The sequence below is a fragment of the Marmota marmota genome, unplaced genomic scaffold (assembly GCF_001458135.2).
Source record: "Marmota marmota marmota unplaced genomic scaffold, marMar, whole genome shotgun sequence".
Taxonomy (NCBI): domain Eukaryota; kingdom Metazoa; phylum Chordata; class Mammalia; order Rodentia; family Sciuridae; genus Marmota; species Marmota marmota.
This window is the reverse complement of record NW_026000229.1, coordinates 17,520,911-17,545,372: the sequence shown is the minus strand read 5'-3', so window position 1 is coordinate 17,545,372 and position 24,462 is coordinate 17,520,911. Positions and strand designations below refer to the sequence as shown.

Sequence of the window (24,462 nt, the reverse complement as noted above, 5' to 3'; positions counted from 1 at the left end):
ACAGTTTCATACTGAAATCAGCAGGAGAAAGGCCAGCTGTGAAGTATTTATGGTTCTGATAGCACAAAAAAATGCTCTAGTTGTAAGGGAGAAGGCTTGCTTAATGGTGGCAGGCAGATGCTGGATTTAGCCTGGGACTGGCAAATAAACACTGCAATGGGGGTATTGCTGAAAGAGCAGCTGCAGAAGTATGGCCATTATGTCCCTCACCTGGTGCTCTTGGTGGGACAGGTGGTGCTGTCCATGCAGCACTGTGGCAACGGCCAGCTGAGATCTGCCGAATGTTTTTCCCTTGCAGAACTGTTACCAGAGTTGGTTCTCGAACGTGGTTGGTATGACCGAGGCCAAGCTGAGAGTAAATAATACATATACAGAGATTCAATTAGAAAGAGGAAGATTAAGAAATTAAGATGATGAAATTTGCTAAATGATGAAATTTGCTAATATCACACCAAGCACCAACATTAATAAAATAAATTCTGATTTTTCTCTATCATAACATTTCTCATAGCACAGAATGTTTCCTAAAAACTAAGCTGCAACTAGGCCATTCCAAACCTTGTAGATTAGTCATAAGGACTGAATACATTCATGGATTCCATTTCTGAAAAGGGAATGTGTAGCAGAATGATTTGTATAGCCTTTACTTAAAACACATTGATGTCTGTGTAACAATAAACATATACAAAATACATGGATCTCCAGATATCTGTTCTTAGGACCTAACGAGTGCACCAGTGTTATAGTAGCTAAGCCACTCAATACGAGTATGGAGGATCACATGGAGGCCTGGCCAGGGAATTCCCAAAGGTGTCTTCAACATTAGCTCTCTCCTCATTAAGACAACTTGTAATCAGTGATGAGCAGCTTTCTCACCTGCTAATGCAGAGATGAGGAGACCAGAAGGGCCAAATGGAGGCTACTATGAACAATACTAGACCTTGAACTTTAGGTTCTTGGTTCTAAGGGGAATGAAATCCAGAAAGGATCTATGGAGAAAGAAGAGGTGGTCCTGCACGTGGGGCTGAAAGCCAATGATGTAGCAAGCATCTTAGACATCTCCCACCTAGGTTTCTTTCTGCTCCACCTATAGAAGGAAGTGGAGCTGAACACATTAACTTTGAGTCTTTTCTCAATCTCTCAGAGATTCAGTTTACACTCATGAATAATGAGGATGATAAGACATCCTCCCATACTTTATATACTGTCACATTATAAAACATAAAATTATTATTGTTTCATTCTTTCCTTTTTTGGGATCAACTGATGTTCCCAGGACCTGGACCTAATCTCATGTATTACTGTAGCAATGATCATGATAGCAAATATTTATACAGTGCTTCATATTATGTGCCAGGCATTTATCAGTGTGTGCAGACACACATACATGTGTGCGCTCAATTAATACCATTAATCACTCCACTAACTCTGCTATCCTGCCAGATATTTGTTGTTGTTTTCTGCAGTACTGAAGATGGAAACCAGATACACCCTACCACTGAGTTATACCTCCAGTCCTTTTGTATTTATGAGATGGGGTCTCCCTAAGCCGCTCAAACTGTCCTCAAACTTGTGATCCTCCTGCTTCAGTCTCCTGATTTACTGGAATTATAGACCTGGCTGCTGTTAACACGTGTGTCTGTCTATCTATCTGTCTGTCTATACTAGAAATTGAATCCAGGGGCTCTTTACCACTGAGTTACATTCCCAGTCATTTATATTTTTTATTTTGAGAAAGGGTCTCACTAAGTTGCTGAAGCTGGCCACCACACCTAACCTGTTGTTGTTTTTAAAACAATGGTATAATACTTCATTTGCTGCAATCGAGAGAGAGAGAGAGATGCATAACTAGACACAAAATGATCAGTCCCATGGCAAAGGGATGTGCCTGGATTTCTGAATTTCTTATCATATCCCTTTCCCAAACGAAGAATGTTGTCAGATTTCTAGAATAGAGATAGTAGCAAGCAAGATATTTACCTGCCCTTCTGAATTACTCCCCCAGGCATATACATCTCCAGTTGATGCCAAAGCAAGTGTGTGTTCAGCTCCAACTGCCACATCTTCAATCACTACTCCAGCCAGGACAGGGATTTGCTGTGGCCGATTATGATTGCGGGCACGTCCCTCAGGCAAGCCTATCAAACGATCTGAAAAAATAAGAGGAAGTGTTATGGATGACACATCACAGTTCTTTTCCATTTTCTAGTCAGTCATTTAACTTCTTATGATGGAACAGCAATGACATATAACTCATTAGGGCAAAAGCTGCTATTCTGACAAAATACACCAGATTCTAAGCAAATAAAACATTTGAAGCTATTTCTTTATAAAATTCTATAGACCCCTTATTAATAAAAATAAAAAATTAAATCTAAATCAGTAGCTTATTTCAAACCAAGAGGTTCTTTAGTATCCTCATGTTTGAATGGACTGGCACATAGTTAAAAAAATGCCTTCAAGTTTCTTCCTTTTTAAAAAAGATGTCATTCAATCTGTCTTTTTCTTAAATTTCCATCCAACTTCTCTCTTCACTTTGCCTAATTTCTAACAAGTGGCCAATCTCTGCTGCTCAGTGTCCTCTAGGCTCATTTGGCATGGCCGCCTCTGGCAGCCTAACTTCCACTCTCCATGGTGCTCTGAAACCGTACTCTCAAAGCTATGAGTTGGATCCTCGTTGCCCAACACAGAGGCCGCTTCTCAGGGTCCAGCCTATGGGAACTCCATATAACCTTCTGATAATAGCCTGAGCTTCTTCTGCCCCTCAGAGAGTCCACACTACCCTGGCTCACCCAGCTACCTCTCTTACTACTCCTTTCAAATCCAACTTTCCCGAGTCCTCATTCTGTGCTCACATGCCTCACAATTTTACTATTTTTCCCCCAGTCTACACTGTCTCCTTGGATTTCTTAGATCCTACTAATGAGGCTTTAACAACTACCATTATTTAATTATGTTCTCAAGCTACACCTCTATAACTAATCTTTCTGGAGTTCCAGATTTCATTGCCTGCTAAACATTTGCATACATGTATCTAGGACAGAGGGCCCCCATTCAACATGACTAAAACTTACCTCCTTACCTCCCTTTCCCCACAAACCAATTTATTTCTCAAGTCAGTGGAATCAGTGTTCTCTCAACACCAAAAACTTTAGTCATGGTGTACTTATTCCTCTCTCTCACAGCTGCCTCCCAAACCCCTCAGTCACAACAACTTAGCAACAGATCTCACTTAAGAAAGTGAACCAGTTGCTAAGGAATCCCACTTGGAATGCTTGAGTTGTGAATCTCCTCAGGATCTGAAGCCTGAGTGTCTATGAATTCTTCACTACCTAAGATCTGCAGCCCCAATCACTGGAAGGGATGAGGAGCGAGGGAAGAGCACTGGTGGTCTAGGCACTATTTGCGTCAGCATGGCAGAGGTGTTAGAAAAGAGGAAAGGAGAGACCTGGGAAGGGACACTTCTAGCAAGAGTGAAGGCTCTGGCATGAGAAGCTTTAATGCAAGATTAGACATTAGAACTTGATCCTACCTTATCTTCTTGTGAAGGGGGAAGAAAGAAACTGATATTTTTTAAGTGTATATTTATTCCAATAGCCAAAGTACCATTTTGACTTATGCTCGTCACTTTACGGTAGAAAAGGGATATAGTAAAAGACAGTGGTCAGAATAGCTCTTTGGATAGACTGTCCTTAAAAAAAAGTTAAACAGGAGCAGAAAGTAGCGAGTGAATGAGGGTCACAGTGTGTATTCAACATTCAGATCACCTTCTATACAAGGAGAAGGCAAATGTCTCTATGATATGTGTATACACATAACAAGCAATATAAGCTGAAAAACACCTTACCTTGACCAAAGGTATACACATGACCATCCTTGGTCAAAGCAACGGAAAATTGAGTTCCACAAGCAACCTTTTTAATTCCAATTCCACAGAGGACATCAACTTTCTGCAAAATAAGTGTAAGGCACATATTTTAAGAAGGGGAGCTGGTTGCAGTGGCGCACGCCTGTAATCTCAGCAGCTTGGGAGGCTGGGACAGGAGAATTGCAAGTTTAAAGCCAGCCTCAGCAAAGGTGAAGTGCTAAGCAACTCAGTGAGACCCTGAGTTAAATCCTGGGTGCCCCCAAAAAGCAGAGGGAGGAGGCGCGGGCAGGGGGGCGGCTCTTGAATTTGTACAAAGTCAAAGACTATCTTCTAATAAAATTACTAAGTATCACCTCCCTGTTTCACCCAAATCCACACTCCTAAAATATTTTTTATCCTACTGCTCTGTGAACTAAATAAATTTTGGGGAAAGAGTATGCAAGGGCACATGTGAAATGGAAACATTCCTCTGGGCAACAGAGAACAAAGGGAACACCATGAGCTTTTAAAACCACGCAAGACCACATAGGCCATGGGCTGCTCCCTGTTAAACTTTTTAAGCTGTCAGAGGTAACAACAGCTGCTTTCTATGTCCTCTAGCAAAGGCATCCTTTTTCTCTACATCCCTAGTTGAATATTCACTAGTCTAGCTATCATGATGTCACAGACTGTAGATTATGTTGAATGTGAAGCAGAAATAAACTGAGTATGCATACTTCACAAATGTGTGAAGAAAATCTACATAAAAGAACTGCAAGGGAAGTCTTCTGCACAGCGGAACATTCTAAGATGTGAATAACAGTTTCTAATGTATTTCTTTATATACTCAAATTTCCTTTATACTGTGTTTTAAAAGGAAATGCACACCTGTTTAATTCAGGGGTAATGATAAGCTAAATAGCAGCTGTAAGCAGAGGATTATAAAGACTGTCCATGGTTCCCTCCAAAAGAGACCCTGGAGATGTTTCTAAATATTTCTCCTCTACATGGGACACAGTCCTGTAGTGTTTAGGCTGTCTATAGAGACAAAGGTTTATTATTGCAGAATTTTCACATCCATTAGCTATTAATGACTTATTTAAAATCAAGATCTAGAATGGTAGATAGTCAAGAATAATCAACAGAAGCTTCTAAACTTCATTAAGAAATACCAAAAAATGTTAAAGGTAAATTATTTCTAACTAAAAAGAGGTACTGACATAGATGAAAACTAGTTTTCATTACACAAAATCTAGATTAAAGTCACTAACTGACCTGAGGTGAAGATTTTGCAGTAGAATTTCCTAAGCCTAGCTTTCCGTAGTCTCCATCTCCAAAAGCCCACACCATGGAGCCATCTGCTGACACTGCCAAAGTGTGGTTTAGCCCACAAGCCACCTGGAGAAATAAGAGATATTAAAAAAGCAAATTTTAAGACTAAAACACCATAACTCTGTCTCTGGGATCATTTTTTTCAACTTCATTGGAGAATTTGGTTATATTTCCAAAGATTTTTATTGGCTTCAGCACCTACTATAAATGTTAACTAAAATGGGTTAATTGAAATAATTTCTAATGTCCACAAACAAATAACTTTCTTCTTCAAAGTGAAATCCTTCAAATATCTGTGACTAAGAATCAAAAAGTACAAAAGATAGGAACAAATACATACAAATCAAAATATTCATTCACACCAGAAAGTGTCTAAGGAATGATATAGGGAAAAAAGACAAACCTATATTATTCTGTTGCTGGTAATACTCTGAATGTGCACAGCAAGATCAACTATTGATGAGAGCAGTAGCTATCAGTGATGCTGCAATTCAGCCATCAAATTCAAGAGTGCCAGAAAGGAGCCACAAACATCTGTATTGTTTAAAAGTTTTATAGCAAGTTTTATTAGCACCCTCTGGAGGTTTTAAAATATTCATATCCTGAAATAAGGACATTTGTTTGTCCTAAAATATGAATTCATAGTCATTCATTGGAAAAGTTATGAAAAAGTATCAACTAGACCAACCAAAATGTACAAAAGTACAACTAGTGATCCTGAGCCCTCCTGAAAGGAGAATGTCTTAAGTACACACAAAAGGGATAAATTCCTCTCAGTTAAAACACTGTATTGACTTATTCCATACTTGTCCAATTTGATATCCTTCCAGTGCAGTCACTCTCTCAGGAAGTTTTTTGTTAGAGGTGTTGCCAAGACCCAGACGACCATAGTCACCATTACCAAAGGTAAACAGTTTGCCATCTGAAGTTACCACTGCTGAGTGCTTAAAGCCACAAGACATCTAGGACAGAACCAAGGAGGACAAAATGTTTTTGAGGAGAGGGGATACTGAGAAAAAAAATAAATCAGACACTTTTGGTTATTAATGTAGTGACAAGTTAGGATCTTCAAGATCAATCTATTCTATCTGCCCAGGTGACTCTCCTGCTCCTCCAAGTCTGATCTCCCTCACCAGCCTCAGGAAAACCAAGTTAAAATGCAAACATTAGAGTAACTGTTGCTATTCTTTAGCTGTGATTAACTGATCTATACTAAATGAGATAATGAATGGAGAAATTCTTTGAAAATTCCTAGGGTGCTATGTAATTTTACAATATTATTTTAGATCACTAACAGATAAGAAAATGTATATGAAATCAGCTTGTGTAACAAAAATGATAGAACTTAAGTAAGCTCTTAGAGTTTCTTTCAAGGATCTGTAGCACCCAATCCTGCACCAACCAGCTGGCTCAGGAAAAAAGGAAGTCCATTCTTATACCAAAGCCCATTCAAACTTCTGACAAGCTCAAGAATGAATCTCTACAATCAAAAAGTGGATCTTTTATAATACTTGCATATTTTTACTATTATTTACTGTTACCTAAATTTAAGAATGCTATTCAACAACTAGTACATTTATATTCAAAGGCAAATTTATCCATGTTCTGACCTGTACCACTTCTTCTCCTTGTAAGGCCTCAATCTGCCTTGGCCGCCGCTGCCTGTCACTGTTCCCATGGCCAAGTTTACCATAGTCACCATCTCCCCAGCTAAAGACTTCACCACTTTCTGTCAGGGCCATGGAGTGCCCATCAGAACCACAGGAAGTCACCAGCTGGGTCACCACAAAGCCTGGAATAGAGCAGAAATCCAACAGGTGTCACTGGATATTAAAACTTCTTTCTTTTATTTGTAGCCACAACAGAACACCCCCAGGATTGAAAAACACCAAAATAGTATTACAGAAATAAAAATAAACCTGTTTTAAATCAAAGCTGTAGCCAAAATCTGGCAAAATTGGAAGCAGTCACATAAAACAATGATGATGACCAGAAAGATGATGACTACAGCAGTTATAGTCACTAATGACTGTATTCTAGCCACTTCTATAAATGCTTTATATGAATTTTCTCATTTCCTGATTTTTTTCCCTTTATTTTTATTTATATGCAGTGCTGAGAATCGAACCTAGGGCCTCACACATGCTAAGCAAGGGCTCTACCACTGAGCCACAACTCCAGGCCCTCATTTCCTGTTCTTACACAAAACCTAGGAAGCAGATTCTAATATCACCACTTTAACAATTGCAGACACTGAGTCACAAAGAGATATAGTAAGTTTGAGCAAGGTCCCGAAGCCAGGGACCAGAAGGAATATAGACAGGCCACCAGCCAATGTTTCCATCTCCACTGTTACACTCTTTCCACCCAGATCTCCAGGAAAACACTTAGAACTTTCTGTTCTGAACTGTTACTTGTTTGTTTACTTAAAAAGCCCTCCATGCTTTCTTTTTAGGCTTCAGAATAAGTAAGAGTTCACTTAGAGAACAAGCCAGAAGTTCCCTCAGTGGTTTTCCCACAGATTTTCTTTCACCGAGTCTCACAGAACTCTGCTAGAGATGCCCATTTGCACATTTCCATATAAATTGACTTTTAATTTTAATGAAACACAAGCCTGATTGCTACTGCTATTAACAGCTGTCAAATTATACTTTTATAATTTTAAAGAATTTGGTTACAATCATCAGTAGGTTTCAAAAACAGTTATTTAATATATCACTGAATGCTAGCATTGCTATTATAAATAACCTGCAAAATAATATAGCTTAAAATATGTAAATTAAGACTGTATATATGCCTAAACAAAAATTCAAATATAAGTGAAAAACTTATTATTTAATCTAACAATGGTGTGAGAAGAGTTCCAAGATAAGCAAATATTTTTATGATTAGGTCATAATTTCTAAACATTTCAAAATTAAGGACAATTTTACCTTGTAAGGCTGAAATAACTGTCAGCACATGAAGGTCATCAGAATTTCCTTGTCCTAATCTGCCATAACTTCCTTCTCCACAAGCCAACACTGTACCATTGGCCTGGATAACAAATGTACAATTCTGACCACATATGACCTAGTATAAAAGCAAACAATTAAAAATATTACCCTTTTATTATTTCACTTTAATGTGCAAACATTTGAATGATTCCATGTATCCCAAGGATACCTTCACATCAGTCCTTCTATCATTTTAACTACAGGGGATAGGTTATTAACTATGGTTTTCTTATATCTCTTGATTACTATAAAACCGCTTACTTAACCAAGAGACATATGAGGCCTATCTAAGATAGTTTCGAACCATGTTATGTACAGGGATTTCAGCCAATTGTGCAGAGTTAAACAATACCATTAATACAACATAGATACAAGAAGGAAGTGGGAAGGGTGGTGAGGAAACATTGAAGATTGGACTAGAAAGAAGAAGAAACTAGAGGGGACATATATAAAGAAGAGCAGTGAACTCTGGAATAGCTAAGGTAGGAAAGAACAAAAGAAAAAAGCAATAACCTCAGAAAGGTTTGGAAATATGTTACCATGATTATTAGAAGTGGGGAATGATACCAATGAAGTATGCCTAAATATCCTAGGGAGTTTGTGAACTCAAGCAGAGAATCACTAAGAAGGAGTATTTAAACTTCCACAAATATGTACTATGTAGGCCTACTGTATCATGCTGTTAATTCATTACACTTGGAAGCAAGAGAAATTTAGAAATTTTTAACAAAATGTCTTAAGTCTGAAAAACACCTTAGCAAGCTTTTATTGGGAGGCTACCCATCATAACTTTCTTTAATGATTCTTCACAATAGACTATGAAATGGACAAGCTTTATCCCCCAATAAGTTACTGACAGCAAAGGAATTGGAATTATCAATTCCCAAGTTTTCTCTCCATTTTTTACCCTATTAGTTACCTGTTGTGCCTGTGAGAATGAGGGAGCTGAGGCAGGTACCATTACATTTCTTCCTGCTTCTGCCAGCTGTCCATGTCTACCAGCACCCCACAGGTAGACATCACATTTACCTCCCAGGTGCCAGTCCTAGAAAACCACAATCACCTAAAACTTAGATTCATCCATTTGTTCAAACAAGCATGTACTGGGTATCAAGCATGTGCCAGCCTCCAAGGGAGACACCAGGACACAAAACACACACATTTATAATAAAATTACTGAGAACCACCATGTAGTCGTCTTCATCTTTACTGACCTCAGGTCTAGAAGTTGCCCATGACATAATTTGCTCATCCATGCCATTGATCCACTTACTGTTATCCTGTAAGACAGGGAAGACATCAGTATCAAAATCCTGCTTATTAGTCACAATTTCTGTTCTTACCTATTAATAAAGTCTTCTAACAAATTTTTTCCAAAAAAGATCATGGAAATAGTATGACAAAATAAGAGCGAGTTTTTGGTTTTTTTGCCTTTTTATTTATTTATTTGTTTATTTATTTTTTAGTAGGGTCTTGCTATGTACACAGGATAGCCTTCAAATTCCTGGCTCTAGAGATTCTCCTGCCCCAGCCTCCTGAACAGCTAAGACTACAAGTACATGTAACCATAACCTGCAAGAAGAACTTTATAATCATTTCAAACTTGATTTTATTATTGTTATTATTTAATGCCTTTATTATAAACACTTTCACTAAAACCTTGGTGTTTCAAAGCTACCCATATGTTTACTGAGCATCCACAGGTGCAAGGGCATGTATACGGTTTACTGCTTTTGTGAATGTGCAGCTGTGGGTAGGTTTCTTCATCGTTTTATATTTCAGTTTTTGCATCTACAAAACGACAGATTTGGGCCAAATGAGTTCAAAAGGACACTTCTTGATTAAAATAATCTATATTTAGATAATTTTCCTCAATTCATATTTGTGTGTTTTATATGTTCAAATGTTTGTATACATAATTCTTCATAAAGGGGTTGTCTACACAAGTATTTTACCTACATCATAGTTTCCACAGCTAGATAGACACTTTCAAATATAGTCAAAAAGAAATGATAATTTGAATGCTCTTTCATATTCTTATTTGGCACTGATTAAAAGCATGACTGAAGTACTACATAAATTAGAATCCATATGTGGTACAAATTTTACAAGTTGATCATGAAAAAAATGCTACAATAAACAAACACATATAGGAAAAAAATGGAAAAATATGGAACTATTTCACTGAGAGCCAGTAGGTATACAAGAACTCTCATATAATCAACATCTTTCACCACAGAGACCTGATATCAGATTGAAAATGACCATCTGAACAAAACATATTTTCAGTTTATCTAACAACATGCTTCTAGCTATCCAAGCTAGCAAAAACTTATTAAGGGTCTTCTGTATGCCAAACACCCCTGATACAATCTCAGCTCCAAATAATAGCTGTTTGTATAACATTTACCATTAGGAATACAAGTTCATCCTCTGGAACAGGCTCTAGATCTGGAACAGTAAAAGATTCTGGAAATTGTGTTCCATTGGTCAGGGCTTCAGCAGCTTTAATGGTGGTTGAGAAGCATTCTAACCAGGCCCACTCATTTGGATTCCAGGATGAAGGGTCAGGGAGGCAGTTCTGGTGGTGTGGTGGCACTGGAGGGCTACACAATAGCTGATCCAGATGAAGTCCCACAGCAAGGGAAGCCAGACATTGCATATAGGGGCTGTGAACAAGCTGGTCACCACAAACCACATGAGGCTAAGAGAAAATGCAAGGATGCCATGTTGAAGAGCTTGTGCCAAATAGTATACATTAACTTACTATGTTCTAAAAGCTGTAATCATTTTTTAAAATATTTTATTTTTTAGTTACAGTTGGACATAATACCTTTATTTTATTTATAATTATATGGTGCTGAGGAGTGAACCCAGGGCCTCGCACAAGCTAGGCGAATGCTCTACCGCTGGGCCACAACCCCAGCCCCATCATTTTTGTTTACTATTTTAAGATTTTTACTTTCAAAAGATTTTAAATTTACAGAAATACAGATATAGTAACATAGAGAATTCCTATAAACTCTTCACTCAACTTCCTCTAATGTTAACATCTTAACATAACCATGGCATATTTAGCAAAACCAAGAAACTAACGTTGGTAGTATAATACTAACTAAACCAAAGAACTTTATTGGTTTTCCCACCAATATTCATTTTCTGTTCCAGGAGTCAATTGAGGAGATCACAATTCATTTAATAAATTTTCATTATTTTTTTTTCCTGATTGAAAAAGAAGGTGTGGTGAGGGGATAACAACTAAATCATGGAGACCTACTATTTTCTACCATTACCAAGAGAACCCTGATAGTCACCAAAAGAAAATCCCATCCTCTTCTATGGTACTCCCTAGTCAGGGCACAGTAACTCTGTAAGAGACTGAGGGTTTAGAAAAGAAAATTTGGGCAAACACTTCAGTGAAATTAACTAGGTATGGTAACAACTGATTATATTAATGTAGTTTGGCAAAAAACACAAAGAGTCCTGTTTAGGGGCAGCACACTGTGACTACTAAGGGCTAAAATGCAGGCTACTTGAGGATCTGCCTGGACAATAGGTCCAAATTCCACAGTTTTTCATTCTAGTATTTAATGATGTTACTCAGCTCAGCTTAGCTGTTCTATTAAACTTCCCACAAAGATTTGCTTGGTACATGGCAAGGATGTACATCCATATCCATTCCTACCCCCCAACTTTGTTGCAGAGCCATACAAAACCAGATATATGGGCCAGAAAAGGGAAGATCAAACTCATAGGCATAGATACTTTAAGAAGCTTTGTAGTGAATAAATCATCTGATGGGTTGGGGTTGTGGCTCAGAGGTAGAGAGCACACCTAGCATGTGTGAGGCACTGGGTTTAATCCTCAGCACCACATAAGATAAAATAAAGACATTGTGTCCACCTATGACTAAAAAATAAATAGATAGATTTTTTAAGGTAAAATAAAGACATTGTGTCCTCCTATGACATATATATATATATATATATAAAATCATCTGACAAAGAATGATATTAATGATACAAATTTGGGAGTTGTTTTTATTTTATTTCAGTAAAAATAAAGTTAAGAATAGGCTTAGGAATTCTAAGTCAATTCACAATTGACTTTGATTCTGTCCAAATATTCACACTTACTTTCCTCAGACTTAAGGTCTTTAAGGAATAATTTCAAAGCTGTAATTCAAATTCTAAAACACTAAGCACCTGCAGATCTCTAGGAGTAAATGCAATGAATTACCTTTTCATAGGCATACTGCTCCTGAAGCATCATGGGTAACCGCTCCAGAAATGCTCTCATGCAAGGAGCCATGTTTAATCCCAGAACACCCTGTTGTTTCAGTGCCGTTCTACAAGTTGCTAAAACATGATTGGCAGCGGCCCATTCTGCTGTACAATTCACAACTAAAACATCCTGGTTGAAAATAAATCATGGCAGATAATAAATTTGTTTTAAGATAAGATAATACTATCAACATTCAATCTCAGAAATTCTTTCCCATAACGACATTAAACACTTTTGCTTTTTCAGACATTGATTTCCAAAAAGGCTGTATTTCAAAACATCTTAAATTTTGTCTAAGTAAAAATGGTCTTTTTATTTGTTTTGGTACTGTGGTTGGAACCCAGAGACACTCTACCACTGAGATACATCCCCAGCCCTTCTTATTGTTTATTTTGAGACAGGGTCTCATTAGGTTGCTGAGGCTAACCTTGAACTTGGGATCTTCCTGCCTCAGTCTCTGAGTCACTGGGATTACAGGAGTATACCACTACACCAGTCTGTAAAATTGAGTGAATAAGAATCATAAAATTTGTGAACTACCTTGGCATAGCTAATTCTCTTTAAGAAACAATGCCAATTACTTGCTGTTTCATAGAACTTGTAAAGGTACATAGTATATTTTTAAAATATAATATAATCACAGGGATGCTAGAGGAAACAATTCTGTCTACTAAGGAACACATTTGCAAAGCAGCAGAACTGTTCTACTCTGGCTCTATGGTTTATTTACACAGTCTACTACTGCCTAGGGTATTACAAAATATTCTTAGAACTAGTTAATTTTTATATTTTACTTCTAATAGGACTGACTATTCATGCAGGTTTAGGGATTCTTTTAATATCATTTAACCACCTAAAATGTAAACCAAACAGCACATTGGCATTAATCTTTAAGAGTATGAGAAACAATTACTGTAGGAGATATCACATCATTAAATTACTTCACAGTAAGGTGACTAGTGTTTTTGTTAGAGCCTTAAGTTTAAAAGCCACGATATATTTTGCATACTTGAATTAAATGTCTCACGATGTTTTTCCCCCCAGAGAAAATTCTTTTGAGATAGCTTAGTGTTATGCCAAAAATCACAACAGAAAGAAAAAATCCATTTTATATCTTTCAATGGAAATGAAATTACTCAATTAAGCCCTTTCACCAAAGCCCAGAGAATAGTAGAAAGAGTACTAGACAATAAATTAGAAGGCCTGGGTTCTAATTATTCCACCATGAAATAGCTGCATTATCTCCAGCATATAACAATCTCTCTGGATACGTTTGTCATCCATGAAGTAAGGTGCTTAGCCATGATTTCTAAAACTGCTTATAGGCTTATATCCTATAAGTTGATATAACTGTAACATTACCTTTGATCTATTTGAGCAAGCAGCCACCCCAACTTCTGGAATCCACACTGTGGTTTGAATAGCTCCAGAGCCTATCACAACTGTCTGCAAGACAGAGCCATCCTAAAATGAGATAAATTTGTCAGTACACATTATTTAACCTTAGGCATCACTGACATTTAAAATTTATACTTTATATTTATAAAAACATATTCTGATATCTATACTTCAGCTAAATTCAACGTCTAATTACTTACTGACAACCAAATTTTATAGGACCTTGAGGACCTTAAGAATATTTATCAACAGTAAGAAAAATTAAAGGGCAGAGGATTGTTATTATTTTTTCTAAGGGATGAGTATTCTTAAAGGAGTTTATTAGGTATTCAAGATATTATTACATCAAATAATTTTTACCACACATATTTAAGTCAATGTAAAAATATTTTTTAAAATAAAAATAAGTTTATGCTCTTACCCTTAAAGACCAAATGTTCATGAGCCCACCAAGTCCACCAGACACCAGGGCCAACCCATCAGAACTAAAGGCAACAGTTCGAACAGGAGTGATGTGTCCCCGAAGCTGATAAATACACTTGGCTCCTGCCGATTTCCTATATCCATCCTGCAATCATTGTTTTTAACATATATTAGAATAAAAGCAATTTATGGGTTTAAGAGTTATAATTCATTCTTGAAAATTTTACATTTCAGTGTAAAACTAGGGACTGGGGAGAGGGGAACACCTTCTCTCATAATGATTAGTTAGCATGACTGAGTAAATAATAAAACATCAGTCTGGTTCTCCTTTGCTGAAGCTGAGTTTCACTTTTTCAGATCCATTTCTAAATTAGTTTTCTACTCTTCAAATTGGCAGAAATGACTATGTTTTCAAGTACCAGTTATCCTCCAGAGACAAGAACATGCTGATTTCTATTTTTTTTAGCCAATGGTTTAATTTTTAAAATTTCAGCTTTATGGAACTTTCATTTTTATGAATGATACTCTGGAAAGTATGTACCCATGGTGTTCCTACTTCACTGTACCTAAGATTCAACTGATTACAGTAGCATTGATTCTATTCATCACCATCATAACAGTCACTATTTAATATGCATTAAATATTTCATCTTAACAATTATGGTATCTGACTCAAATAAATTAAACTAATTCAGAAAGCACACAGAGTATAACAATTATTGATAATTCTTTAAGGGATTCTGCACTTTGGGGTATTGTGCTAAGTATCTTACTGAGGGAGAATTACTTTGATTAGCTATACTATCTATGATTTCAGAGAAAGTCTTCAAAAACACCAGAACATTACCTGGCAATTTGATTCCTGGTCCCACCATCCTTCTGAACTAGTCATACTGGTCTGTGTTATATCTTGTGGAATACACCAAACACATACCAAGCCATTCTGACAGCCACTTAAAAAAAAATTGATCACATAGAAGATTACATACTAAGTTTCACATTGGAAAAGCACTCTTTATTTCTTTGAGGTGTTTAACAGTATTACAAATTATATGAACACTAACTGGCAAAAAACTGTTTAAGACTACTGAGAAGCCACATTTAGTGCAAATAATAGTCGACATTAAAAAAAAATTAAGACACACATGCATATGCGCACAATTTATAACATACGTAGCCATTAGTAACTGCAACTTGGATCCTCTCCCTGGAAGGTTGCACCAAGCAATGCCATTCACAATAGATGGATGACAGAGTGAATGTAGACAGCGCCAGCATCCTGAAATAGGTCCCCAGAGTTTCACATTTTCTTCTTTGGCACATGTCATAAGAATATGACCTGTTGGGTCCCATTTCATACTGACAAGAGTATCCTTGAAACGATAGGGAGAGGGAAAAAAATCAGAAAAGGGAAAAAAATGATTTTTCTTTCACAAATAAATTGTTTAAATTCAATAATTTATGATATATTTCTATAACTCAATTACTTTGAAATCAACATTTTAAGCCTGTCACACACTGCCATGTCATTTCCAATTACTAAATAAACTTACCCTATAATATAATCTTTGATATATATATATATATTTGTGACAGTCAAACATCAATAAATGTTAATCAGAAGGAATTATTAAATTCTGACTCCCGAGAGATAGATTATTTTTCATTTGCATGAGCATTTCAAGAGTCATTTTTACTGACTGATATTCATTACAGTGAAAAAGAAGAAACTTTAAAAAAGAAGCAGCACCCATCACCAAATGGACAAACATTTATGAAAATGTGTGACATGTTTTGTGTTTATATGGTTGTGATCACATGTTCTGATGTTTTTTAACCCTCCTTCCATAACTCCCAACTCCAGATTTCAGGCATTTATGTCACCTGCCTAGGTGTCCTGTAAACATCTGAATTATCAAACTGTTTACAATAAAGGAATCATCTTCATGAGTGAAATTTCTGGCATCAATAAGAGACACTGAAAAGGGAGTATTCCCAGCATATTCCCATATCACTGTTTTGGTTTTACTTTTTTCATGGCTTGATTTTTTTCTTTTTTAACATAGACTTTTCCATATACATACATGGACTGAAGAGTTTGTGTAACAATAGAACATTAAATCTTAAGTACATGATGTAAACATTTTAAAGAAATTGGTACCGAATAGAAAGCAAGAAAAATAAACTCTCTGGTGAAGACCCATTTACCTTATGTGCATCAATTAGAACAATGCCTCCTTTCTCAAGTGGTTCCTTTGTGCCCAGTAGCAATTTTCCATCAAAATATCCCACTGCAAATGGTCTATCTTCACTGAACCAAGCAATGCAAGTAACAGATACTAATATGATAATAACAAGATAAAGAAACAAGAGAGAGACTTATTTGTTATTTTCTGATACTCTGAAACAAGTATATCCTACTGCAACCACTGTAAATTTCCAAATAGCTCTTTACTGCATTAGACAAAAAGTAAGCCTACTATAAGGCTTACATGTAACCCACTCAAAAACTCATTTTTAAGTGACAAAGTACCTCATTTTTAATCTTTTATTCTTTTTCAGATTGTTGTTACAAAAGAATGACAACAATTGAATACCTTGGTTTATTTTAAGTTGCTGAACTAATGACTGAGAAGTGAAATAACTCAAGTTATAGAAAATGACCTGTCCCTTCTTCTGCTTATTTAATATTCCCTACTCTGTGTGTTTCCATATTCTATCAAAACAATCTGCTTTTTAAAGCTTATATAACACTGAAAGGCTAAAAAAGAAGGGGAAAAAACAGTATAAGAATTGGGGGGTAGGAACAGACTGGATTGGAGAAAGACTTTTCACTCCATACCCTTTAAAAATTTCTAAATATTTGAACCCTGTGAATGTTATAAACTTTTTCTCCCCTTGTGGTGCTGGGAATTGAACACAGGGCCTTGTGTATGCAAGGCAAGCACTCTACCAACTGAGCTATATCACTAGCCCACTGAAGTACTTTTTAAAAATATTTTTTTAGTTGTAGATGGACACAATACCTTTATTTATTTATTTATTTTTATGTGGGGCTGAGGATCGAACCCTGGGCCTCACACCTACGAGGCAAGTACTCTACCACTGAGCTACAGCCTTAGCCCCATGAGCTATTTTTTAAAGATTAAATTTTTTTAAAAAAACCTCTTCTACTCTGTATTGTTTGCTTTTGTAGTACTGAGGATTGAACTCAGGGCTTCACATATGATGGGCAGTGCTCTACCACTGAGCTACTGAAAAACTTCTACTCTGTTAGTGAAGTACCATGTAAGCAAGCACTTGTAGCTTTGAAATTACACAACTCCCCCAAAGTTACTAACTAAAACTACTAAGGTGCCTACCTACTCACAGTACATGGTAAGAAAATAAATGGAAACAGACTTCTGAATTTCTCTTGTCAAACCAGGAATTTTCCACCTTTTCCCATTTCCTCAATTTCACTCATTGTTAACAATTTCATCTCTACCAATGATTATTATCTTTTTTTCTCTTGGATAATTCTACTTTCAAGGGAGACTTTGGAATCTTACAGGATGAATGACTAATATGCATTTATAATAATATTAAATCTCATTTTGGCAGAGAAGTTTGAAGAGAAATATATTTCAATTTAGTAACTAATTCAAGTGAAACACCAAGTAGATAATTTAGGAAATAAAACCCAAAAGTAATATTCACTTATCATTTTTGAAAGCAAGAGCCAAAATACCAAGTCTATGTGGTTTGGGGCAAACTTTTTCAACTAGACACAAGTGCATTTACCATCCTTTCGATAGCAATGCTCCAGTTCTCGACGGTGCATGGTAGACACATCAACAACTTCAATCAGTCCTAGAGATCCATCCATCCGTCCCACCAACAGTAATTCTGGAGACTCTCCTGACCAGGCTGTAGCTGGACTCTCTTCTGGCCAAGCCAGGGCAGATACCCAATGAGGTTGAATATCTACTAATCCTTTTCCTCCTATAGAGGGGGAAAATTATTAACTATTTGTTATTTAATTATTTAAGAAAAATAACAAGAACAACAAAAAAATTACTTAAATTATTAATATATTCAATGCAGCTCCTAATTTCATAATAGCTTACTAATAAGTCTGTGAAGACAGGATCCTTCATTTATGTTATTATTAAATTAATAGGTTTTCTGTAACTATTAATAAGACAAAATTACACAGTTATAGGAGGGGAAAAAGGGAAATATTTAGTGGCAAATACCAAATACCTAAGACCTTTCCTAATAATTATCGACCAAATTAATATGAATTATTTATTTAGGGTAAAAGCTAGCTATTCCTCAAATAACTGAAGTACAATAGACATCCCTCAAATATGTAAAAATGAACAAAAATACTAATAAGCCCATGATTATATTTTTTTTCTTTTCTTCCTTTCCTTTTTTTTTTTTTTTTTTTTTTTTTTTGATATGACAGACTGAGCCCCATATGTATTTACTATTGAACTACATCCCCAGTCCTTTTTAATTTTATTTTGAGACAGGGTCTTATTAAGTTAGGGCCTTGCTAAGTTGTTGAGGCTAGCCTTGAACTTGCAATCCTCTTGCCTCAGTCTCTGGAATTACTGGGATTATAGATATGCACACTGTGCCTGGCATTTTATTTTTTATTTTCCAGAGAAGTGTAATAAAAATCAACAAGAATTTGTATCTGTGAAGCAAATATAAATAGAAATATTTAAGCGATCCAAAAGGTTACATAGTTTAAAATTCAGTGACACTATTTTTCCTCAAATATTACTTAGTAATATACTCAAAAGAATTTTTAGTTTAAAACTACTAGGTTAGTTGAAATTCCAAGAAAAAAATCAGAAATGAGTTTTTTTGCTCTAATTTAAATCACATTTTACATAGATTTGATAGTTGTTAAACAGCTTATGATTTTCAAGGTATAGAGAAGCCACTGTTTGGACTCAGAAGGTTAAAAGGCATAAAAAGTAGTTGACTACAATTTGTATGATTCTTACCATTAACTTGCCAAATATTCACCATCTTTTCCAAAGCCCCAGCTAGATATTTGCCACTGATGCTCCAAGAAACAGGAGAGAAGCTTGGATCACTGGGTGACCCAAGGCTATCCTCGGCATCCCCTTCCCTAGAATACAACCGATTGTATGAAACTCTAATCCTTATTATTCAAAAGAAAACTAAACCTCAAACTTTAAAATAAAGATTTCATTAAGACTAGAGTGCACAATAGCCAAATGATGTTTATACTATTTCTCATTTAATTAGTACATAATTTGTTAGCAAAGATATGCAGATTTTATAAACATTGTACACATGATTATCATGCAAAATACATTGATTTCTATTTACCTAATCTCTAGGAAAGTCCTCAGAAAAGAAATACCTACAACTGGCTATAATATAATAAAAACTGCTTTATTTTGATATAAGTAACATAATTATGCTAATTCCCAATCAATCCTTGAAAACTAATAAAAAGTTAACCTGTTTTATATAATTGAAAATTTATTTGCCAGTAGACTCTGAGTAAGTCAAATATAGTTAATTTATAATTATATTTTCTGAATTACTACCCTGTAAAGTAAAAATAAACATTGGAGATTTAATAATACTATTAGAAACGTTTTAAAAAATTTAGTGACAACTTGATTACATTAACAACCAAGATGAGACATGTTTGGGATTCTCTTAAATGTTATACAAGTGATGCAAACACTCACAATCTGTTGAATACACAGGTCTGTTGCAGTGAATATTGTTTCTTGGTAACATTCCACACTCGAATGGTGCCATCATTGCCACTTGTAGCTAAGAGACCTTTTTTATTACACCAAACACATGTCATTACCTGGAAAAATTGGGAATAGTACTTTAAAACTATACTTCAAGTAAGTATATATTTGTAAGCCATTTAAAAAAAATGAGACCATGCATATTGAATTATAGCATAAACACTTTCACAGTTCCATGGTAGTGTCTTTTTAATTTTCATAGAATTTTTCAAATGATAAAATCCTTTAATCAGAACTTACTTGATTGTTGCTAGACTTAGCTTTTCCAAACTCACTTCACTTATCTAAAATATATTAAAAGCTTGACTAAACATATTTAATGCAATAAAAATACAAATATTTTAACACATGAATGTTCTATAAAATAAACAACAGACTAAGAAGTGGTTTTAAAATTACTTAAGTAACACAGTTCAGTCTTCTTTTTCCAAATGTACTTATCATTAGTCAGAGCCCAGTAGGTTAGATTAAAATAGGTCAATTACTTTTCCTTTTGCATAAATAAGCCTTTATCTTTTGTGAAGCTAATTCTTCCATTTTTTTTCCCCCATCATCCCCCATCTGATTTCTCCTGTTTGCATGCTGTTATATCAACCCAATGGACAAAGAAAGTAGAGTTGGTAACTAGTAAGCAAATCTTGGTGTGTGTGTGTGTGTGTGTGTGTGAGAGAGAGAGAGAGAGAGAGAGCGCAAGCGAGTGAGCGCAGAAGGACAGAGACAGAGAGATGAGAAACTAAGATCTAAACTGAGCTATTTTACATAGGTGATTAATACACTTTATACTCAAAATACATACTCTGTTCTGATGAGCCTCCAACTTGATAAAGGAACATTTCCTGAGATCTCCTCCCATATCAGCCAGTGTTTGTGGAGCAGTTTGGTTGTCACGGTCGTGTGCAGCAAGAGTGCGCACAAGTTGTTGAGCAGCCCATTGCCTATGCTGTGAGGACAGCCTGGAGGAGAGGCAGCAGGCTGCCAGGGCATTAGCCAGCTCCAGAGGGCCTACAGCAGAAGGATCATAGGAAGGATGGGCATACAATTGGGCAATTAAACCTGCTTAAACAAAACAATGAAATGATGCCCAGGTGAGAGCTGGTGGTGATGAACAAACAAAAATGGGTTAACCAATTTCTTTTAAGAATTAGCACTTTTGCAAGCAATCATATCACAAAGATATACATATAAGAGATAAAGCATTTACTTCATATTAAATTCTATAATGTCTCAATTGACTGCAAGTAAACATTTCATTATACATCAATAAATAATCCTTGCTCTAAGAACTCAGTAGGCTAGAAATACAGTAGGAATAATTTTAATACTCATGCAGAGGCAGCATGCCCTTAGAAATAACAGTTTGGCTTTCACTGCTCAGAGAATTTGGGAACTGGGGTTGTAGCTTGGTAGGAGAGCACATGCTTAGCATGCTCTCTCCTGTTTGATTTCTCCCGGGTTCAATCGAATGGGGGAAAGAAAAAGGATTTAAACAACCCAGTCAAGGGACTGAGCTGATGTATCCAAAAGCCCATCTCTTTGGCCAAATAACCTGATGAAGAGAAGGGTAGAAGCCAGATGCATTGGCACACATCCGTAATCCCAGCTATTCAGAGGGCTGAGACAGGAGGATTACAAGTTTGAGACCAGCCCAGGTGATTTAGTGAGACCCTTTCTCAAAAAAAGAAAAAAGGCAGGATGCAGGCTGTGGACATAGTAAGTGGTGCAGCACTTGCCTAGCATGTGCAAAGCTCTGGTTTTGATCTCCAGCACCTCCCCCCTCCCCTCCCCCCAAAAAAAAGAGAGAGAGAGAAAGAAGATAGCCACTGATTACATAGTGGTGTTTATAATTATAATTATTTTATAACACTGACTTTATCTAAATTTTAATTAAAGAAATCTACCAGGATTATTATATATGGTGAGTCAAAATACAATCTATATACTAATTTGGCGCATTTTTAATACTTCCGTACACAGTGAAAAAGTATCCATGTACTTTTTTATGTTCTAAACTTAAGAAGCTCACATTTTACTTATTATAATATCACATATAACAATGCAAAAATACATTTTTTTTAAGCATGAATTGAGTTGATTAGAAAACTTTATTTAAGTAGTACAAAACCTACCTTTCTTTTCAACTTCTGACTTATCATAGTTAGGTCTCAGTTTGGCCCCTTTGTCTGCTAGTAATGCCACAAGGGCCTGTGTTACAACAAAGTTTGGAGAGGTTACAAGCTTATTCTCTTCAGCAATTCCTCGGAGAAAGCTTGGTAGAAACTTTCTCTGAATTGGATCATCGACTGTGGTTAGATTTACACCTGTTGCAGCAGAAATCAAGTTCTGAAGAGGCAATTAGAACAAACAGGCTTAATTTTTACATATAATTTTGGAACAAAAATATTTCAAATAAATGATTCTCCAAGAATCAGAGGGAAATAAGCTATGCAGTAGGATAAATACTGAAGCAAACTTACCTGTGTACACAACTGCACCAGCAGTTTTGCAGCACTAGGAGTGTTTGATGCCAGACATCCCACTGCTGTGCTCAGATAGGCGAGGCAAGAAATGGGCTTGTTGGTCTTGCTGTGACTGCCTCGTGAACGTTCTGAGGTGCCTGCTATAGCTGAAGGGCTGGTGGAGAGGCCAGCTCTTCCTGCTGCAGCCAAGCACATTAATCGAACCAGCGTTCGTATATCTGTTAGCCCCAGAGACTCAAGACCAGCAGCCAGACTACAACTCGAACCACTGCCAGGAAAGGAAAACACTTCAAATGGATAAAGAAAATAGATTCTTAAGGGACTATCTGGAGCCCCACATACCATCCACAGCATCAAAAACCAGAATGAAATGAAAGCTATGCTATTGCTAGTTATATACATCTTAGTAAATGTCAAAAATACTATGCAAGCTAAACTTTCTCTTGTTTCAATAAATACTGGTGTACATTTTAAGTATCACCAATTACCAGAGAATAACATGTAGGAATTTTCATGTCCCATGAATTTTCACAGTGTGAGTAATCCCCTGTAACTACTCTCCAGCTCAACAAACATTAATAGCAGCACCTCAAAAGCCGCTTTGGGATCTTGTCAAGTCACTATAACCCTCAAAAGTTACCACATTTCTGACTTTTTTTTTTTTTTTGGTACTGGGAGCTCTAGGGTGCTCTACCACTAAGCCACACCTCTGGTCCTTCTTATTTTTGAGATATGTTTCCCTAAATTGCCTAAACTGGCCTCAAAATTGTGATCTTCCGGCTCAGCCTCCAGAGTCACTGGGATTACAAGTGTGTGCCACCAACCCTGGCCACACTGACTTCTAAAGCCATAAATTACTTTTGTCTGCTTTTTGAACTCATATATATATATATAGAATAATAAAGTATGTGCTCTTCTGTGTCTGGCTTCTTTTGCTCAAGATTTTGTAAGATTCATCCATGTGATTACATTATGCAGTTTATTAATTTTTATTGACATATAAACAAAATCTACCATAATCCATTTGTCCATACAGATGATAATCAGGTGGTTTCTACTGTGAGGCTGTTATGTCACAAATACTCTTATGTATGTCTTTTGGTGCACATGTAGAAGCATTTCTGTTGTATCCATCTACCCAGAAGTGCTGGGTCATAGAGTATGTTCACATTCAACTTTAATTGATATTAGCAAACAGTTTTCCAAAGTAGTTGTATCAATTTATTTTCTAAAGGTGCTTCACAGCCTTATGTTCACCCCCTCCTCAAGTCTTAAATTTTAGTCATTCTGGTGAGTGTGAAGGATGTCACTGGCTTTTAATTTTCATTTCTCTTAAAAGACTAATGAGGCTTAAATACCTTTTCATGTTTACCATTTGGAAATCCTTTTGTATGAAGCACTTCTTAAAACGTATTTTGCCCACTTTTCTTTTGAATCCTTTTTACTTTTGATTTATGGGAATTCTCTATATATTGCTGGTTATATGCATTGCTAATATCTTCTCCCATTCTGTGGTTTGCTTTTTTTTTTTTTTTAACTTTCTTAATGATTTTTACTAAACAGAAGTTTTCTGTTTTAATGCAATCTAATTTATCAATCTTTTTCTTTTTCTTTCTTTTTTTTTTTGTGGAGGGTGGTGGTTACCAGGGGAACTCAACCACTGAGTCACATCCCCAGCCCTATTTTGTATTTGATTTAGAGACAGGGTCTCTACTGAGTTGCTTAGTGCCTCACTTTTGTTGAGGCTGGCTTTAAACTCATGATCCTCCTACTTCAGCTTCCTGAGCCACTGGGATTACAGGTGTGTACCACTGTACCTGGCTAATCTTTTTCTTTATGGTGGACACCTTCTATGACTTTAGAAATTCAACCCCAAGATCAAGAATAAATTCTTCTATATTACTTAT

General features: G+C 36.2%; 1 protein-coding gene across 1 annotated transcript in view; it reads right to left on the bottom strand.

The window, feature by feature from the left end:
- Window positions 1-24,462, bottom strand: part of Herc1 (HECT and RLD domain containing E3 ubiquitin protein ligase family member 1) — a 182,300-nt gene that overhangs the window by 13,332 nt on the left and 144,506 nt on the right. The window contains exons 46-67 of the mRNA XM_048793217.1: window positions 22,553-22,823; window positions 22,205-22,418; window positions 20,875-21,080; window positions 20,007-20,134; window positions 19,284-19,411; window positions 18,064-18,264; window positions 16,489-16,619; window positions 15,454-15,653; window positions 15,128-15,233; window positions 14,279-14,425; window positions 13,822-13,923; window positions 12,415-12,588; window positions 10,586-10,879; window positions 9,390-9,455; window positions 9,095-9,220; window positions 8,113-8,251; window positions 6,790-6,971; window positions 5,986-6,141; window positions 5,123-5,245; window positions 3,848-3,950; window positions 1,981-2,150; window positions 211-349 (exon numbers count right to left, since the gene is read on the bottom strand). Of these exons, the coding sequence (XP_048649174.1) occupies window positions 211-349; window positions 1,981-2,150; window positions 3,848-3,950; window positions 5,123-5,245; window positions 5,986-6,141; window positions 6,790-6,971; window positions 8,113-8,251; window positions 9,095-9,220; window positions 9,390-9,455; window positions 10,586-10,879; window positions 12,415-12,588; window positions 13,822-13,923; window positions 14,279-14,425; window positions 15,128-15,233; window positions 15,454-15,653; window positions 16,489-16,619; window positions 18,064-18,264; window positions 19,284-19,411; window positions 20,007-20,134; window positions 20,875-21,080; window positions 22,205-22,418; window positions 22,553-22,823 (3,506 nt within the window). The remainder of the gene's footprint in view (window positions 1-210; window positions 350-1,980; window positions 2,151-3,847; window positions 3,951-5,122; window positions 5,246-5,985; window positions 6,142-6,789; window positions 6,972-8,112; window positions 8,252-9,094; window positions 9,221-9,389; window positions 9,456-10,585; window positions 10,880-12,414; window positions 12,589-13,821; window positions 13,924-14,278; window positions 14,426-15,127; window positions 15,234-15,453; window positions 15,654-16,488; window positions 16,620-18,063; window positions 18,265-19,283; window positions 19,412-20,006; window positions 20,135-20,874; window positions 21,081-22,204; window positions 22,419-22,552; window positions 22,824-24,462) is intronic.